Here is a 3,767-nt window from a genome sequence, read left to right on the forward strand (position 1 = left end):
ATAGTTCGGCCAAGAGTCTCCTGACAAAGAGAGAGACCTTAATGAGTTCAGCACGTCACCGAAGCGTGAGTGCTGAAAGATGTCCGCGGTGGTGAACTCCATGATCGGTGCCCAATCAGATTCGATGGGCACGTGCGTGCGCGGTTCGGATCCTGAGGCCGGAGACGAGTCCGGTGGTCCGGCGACACAGATTTCCTTAGAGGTGGAGTCTGTGTTCGGCTCCAACGCCGATGAGTGTGCGGCCTCCGTGGCGGGGTCCATCCACCCGTCCTCGGATGGCGCAATCTGCTCCAAATTGAAGTCTGGAGCTGCAGCAGGTGCGATATCCCGAATATTGTCCAACGGCAGATCTAAGTCGTGCTCGTCGTGACCGTTCGGCGCTCCTGACGTGGGCCTGAATCCGTCGAAGATCAAGTCTCCGCGGATGTCAGCTGTGTAGTTTAAGTTTTCAAACCTGACCTGATGGCCAGGGGCGTAGATATCGATCTGCTCCAGATGGCCAAGCGAGTTGGCCCGCAGTGCGAAGTCGCCGAACACGAAGATCTGTCCGGGGAGAAAAGTCTCACTCTGGACCGTATTGTTGTTGATGATTGAAGGAGCCATAAAACCTTGCAACGACGACACAGAGGAACTCTCAATGAAAGCACCAATGTCGGTGTCAAAACCGGCGGATCTCTGGTAGGGGGTCCCAAACAGTGCATCTAAGGCTAATGGTAACAGGAGGCTGGGGACACGATGTTTACCCAGGTTCGGGCCCTCTCGATGGAGGTAATACCCTACTTCCTGCTTGATTGATCTTGATGATATGAGTATTACAAGAGTTGATCTACCACGAGATCATAGAGGCTAAACCCTAGAAGCTAGCCTATGATTATGATTGTTCTTATCCTACGGACTAAACCCTCCGGTTTATATAGACACCGGAGGGGGCTAGGGTTACACAGAGTCGGTTACAGAGAAGGAAATCTAACATCTGAATCGCCAAGCTTGCCTTCCACACAAAGGAGAGTCCCATCCGGATACAGGGCGAAGTCTTCAATTCTATATCTTCATAGTCCAATAGTCCGGCCAAAGTATATAGTCCGGCTGTCCGGATACCCCCTAATCCAGGACTCCCTCACTCGTGACTTTGAAGCTAAAAATAATGCCCACTAGCCATGTAATTTTAGAACCCATCAAGTGTTACTTGTAGAAATGGCAGCAACATTGGTAAGATGCCCATTCTAAAATGTTGGCAGGGCAGCACAAAACTATTAATACCTGTAGGCTTGGTAACAGAAATTGTGAACGGCTCAGATGCAAGAGAAAAAAACAATTCCACTGATTCTACCTTTTCTTGTACTCCAGGAAAGTCATGTACTCTCTACATATACGCCCATGAGACTCCAGTAATTACACATGGCAACTAAAGTAAATTACGTATGGCAACTAAAGTTAATTACACACGCGTTCACGCTCACGGGCTGGGGGTGAGTAGTTGCCACATAGGGTCGTGTGGGCCGTCGTTGCTGCACCTGAATGTGTGGGCAATATTGAAGTTCTCCCACACAGGGTCGTGTGGACTGGCTCCTGGGGACGACCGGACGAGTCGTGTAGTTGGGTGTCCATTGTGCCAGACGTGTGTTGAATATCGGCATCCTAATTTTTTATCTAGTTCAGGCTGATGGTTCAGATACCCTTAGGTCCCGCGGTACTCGTACCCAGACTTTAGTATGCTCATTCTACTTTCGACATGCCAGAGGACGATCTCTCTCCTTCAAAGGATGAAGGATGGTGTCTCCTGAAAGCTGTAACTTCGTGAACGTAATTCGTGTAGGCTACCGATTTTTCATAGGGTGTGGCTAGGTCTTAGTCGACTGAGATTTAACTAAATTTAAGTTAAGTGACATAACATGTAGAAAAGAAAAACTATACAGAAAATTTTGGACAGGTCTCCACGTAAGATCCCGAGGATATAGAATCGCCTGAGACTTGGTTAAGTCTTAGTCGACTGAGATTTAGCAATCCCATTCTTCATAAAGCTAGGATGTTACCATCCTGAAATAATCTCCTGATTTTGAAATATAATGCACATTCAGTTTGACCCATGTCAAACATAGTTAAGTTTGACCTTTGACCAAGTTTACAAACAATCATTATTGACAATACGAAATCAACCATTAGATCCACATAAAAGATATTTTTATACTATATTTATTTGGTATTTTATAGGTCAATATACGTTTCGAGAATACTTGCTCTGAAATTTGACTATGATGAAAGTAATATACACTGTGGAACGAAGGTAACATTTCCATATATTTATTTTTGTCTCATGGATCGATCCGTTGACATTTTATTAGCACATCACAGCACAGACACGCACAATACATGCAGACATACAGGGTTTACAAGTTACTCCCTCCGTTCGAAATTACTTGTCACAAAAATGCATGTGTCTATAACTAAAAACCATATAGATACATTCATTTTTTCGACAAGTAACTTCGAATGAAAGGAGTACAATACAGTGTTGGCTCTGACAGACGCAGCGGCGGCGGGCGCATGTGGCGTCGCCAGTTCGCAGCCGGGCCTAGCAGCCCACGCCGGAGTAGGTGCACTCGCATGTGGCCTTGCAGGCCGGCGGGGTCGTGCACACGGCGGGGCAGAACTTCCCTTCCGGGCAGGGCACACACCCGCAGCGGTCGATGCACGTGGCTAGCCCGTCATCAGTGGGCTGCCCCGATGTGGCCGGGGCCAGCGCGGCGGCGCAGAGGGCGGCCAGAAGCATGACGACGGCGAACTTGAGAGCGGGAGCAGCCATGAGATGAAAGGAGAGGAGAGGAGGTGGTATGCTTCTGCCTTCTGGGTTGATTAGACGGGAGCCGAGGATGCTATTTATAGGCTAGTAGTTGAATAATGAAGCACCATGTAGTTTGACTTCTGCACCACGTTGTATTGACTTACGTTACATGGTTATCTCGAGATGACACCTCACGATAAATTGTTGACTGGAAGAGGATCGATCGGATCGGATCATGTTAGCTCGAGGTCCGACCCTCTTCATTTGACTTGTAGCTACCAGCACACCTTCTTTGACCTTCTCTTGTTTTTTCTTGATGAACCCAGGCTGTACTGCATGTGTTCATACATGTATATTCTACCGGCCGTGTCAAAATGGAATGTAGAAATCCCAAGCAATCCGGTTCACAAACGTTCAGACCAGGCAATCTGTTTGGACGTCGATATCTCCCGAACGTTCGGGATGGGAGGTGAGCGATCTGAACGAATCGTTAGATGCAGCAGGAAGTACGACCGAACGGTTGCGTTCGTTGCCATCTCTCCCCAGTCCGAACCATCCACCAAATCCCACATCAGGTTCCCCTCAAAAAAAAAATCCCACATCAGGTGGGCCTTTTGCTAGACTTGCTGGCCCAAACGAGTCCCTTTGCAGAAAATATTTTAAAAAGTGGAAAATACACGAAAACAGCTCAACATGAAAACTGAAAAAAAACTGTACAATAAAAATGCCATAAAAATCTAGAAATTGCCATCCATTGTATAATTGTTGAGGCTACCACACAGTACGTACAGAAAAAGAAAAATGCCATGATAGATGGCAACTAGCAAAAATTTCATGATGTACAAAAAATAAAAAAAAGTTGCCATGCTACGGGAAATAAATTGCCATGGCTGCATGCAAATTTGAACTTTGTTCAAATATAAATTGCCGTGGGGGTGAAAAAATTGCCATGTTCTGCATACCAAAAAATGCCATTTTGCATAGA

General features: G+C 46.6%; 1 protein-coding gene across 1 annotated transcript; it reads right to left on the bottom strand.

Moving 5' to 3' along the window:
- Positions 1-2,274: 2,274 nt before the first annotated feature.
- Positions 2,275-3,261, bottom strand: LOC119289767. The gene has a single exon (XM_037568991.1). The coding sequence runs from the start codon at positions 2,801-2,803 to the stop codon at positions 2,573-2,575; it is 231 nt and encodes a 76-aa protein (XP_037424888.1). The 5' UTR covers positions 2,804-3,261; the 3' UTR covers positions 2,275-2,572.
- Positions 3,262-3,767: the final 506 nt, after the last annotated feature.

This window comes from Triticum dicoccoides, chromosome 4A, assembly GCF_002162155.2.
Source record: "Triticum dicoccoides isolate Atlit2015 ecotype Zavitan chromosome 4A, WEW_v2.0, whole genome shotgun sequence".
NCBI classification, from domain to species: domain Eukaryota; kingdom Viridiplantae; phylum Streptophyta; class Magnoliopsida; order Poales; family Poaceae; genus Triticum; species Triticum dicoccoides.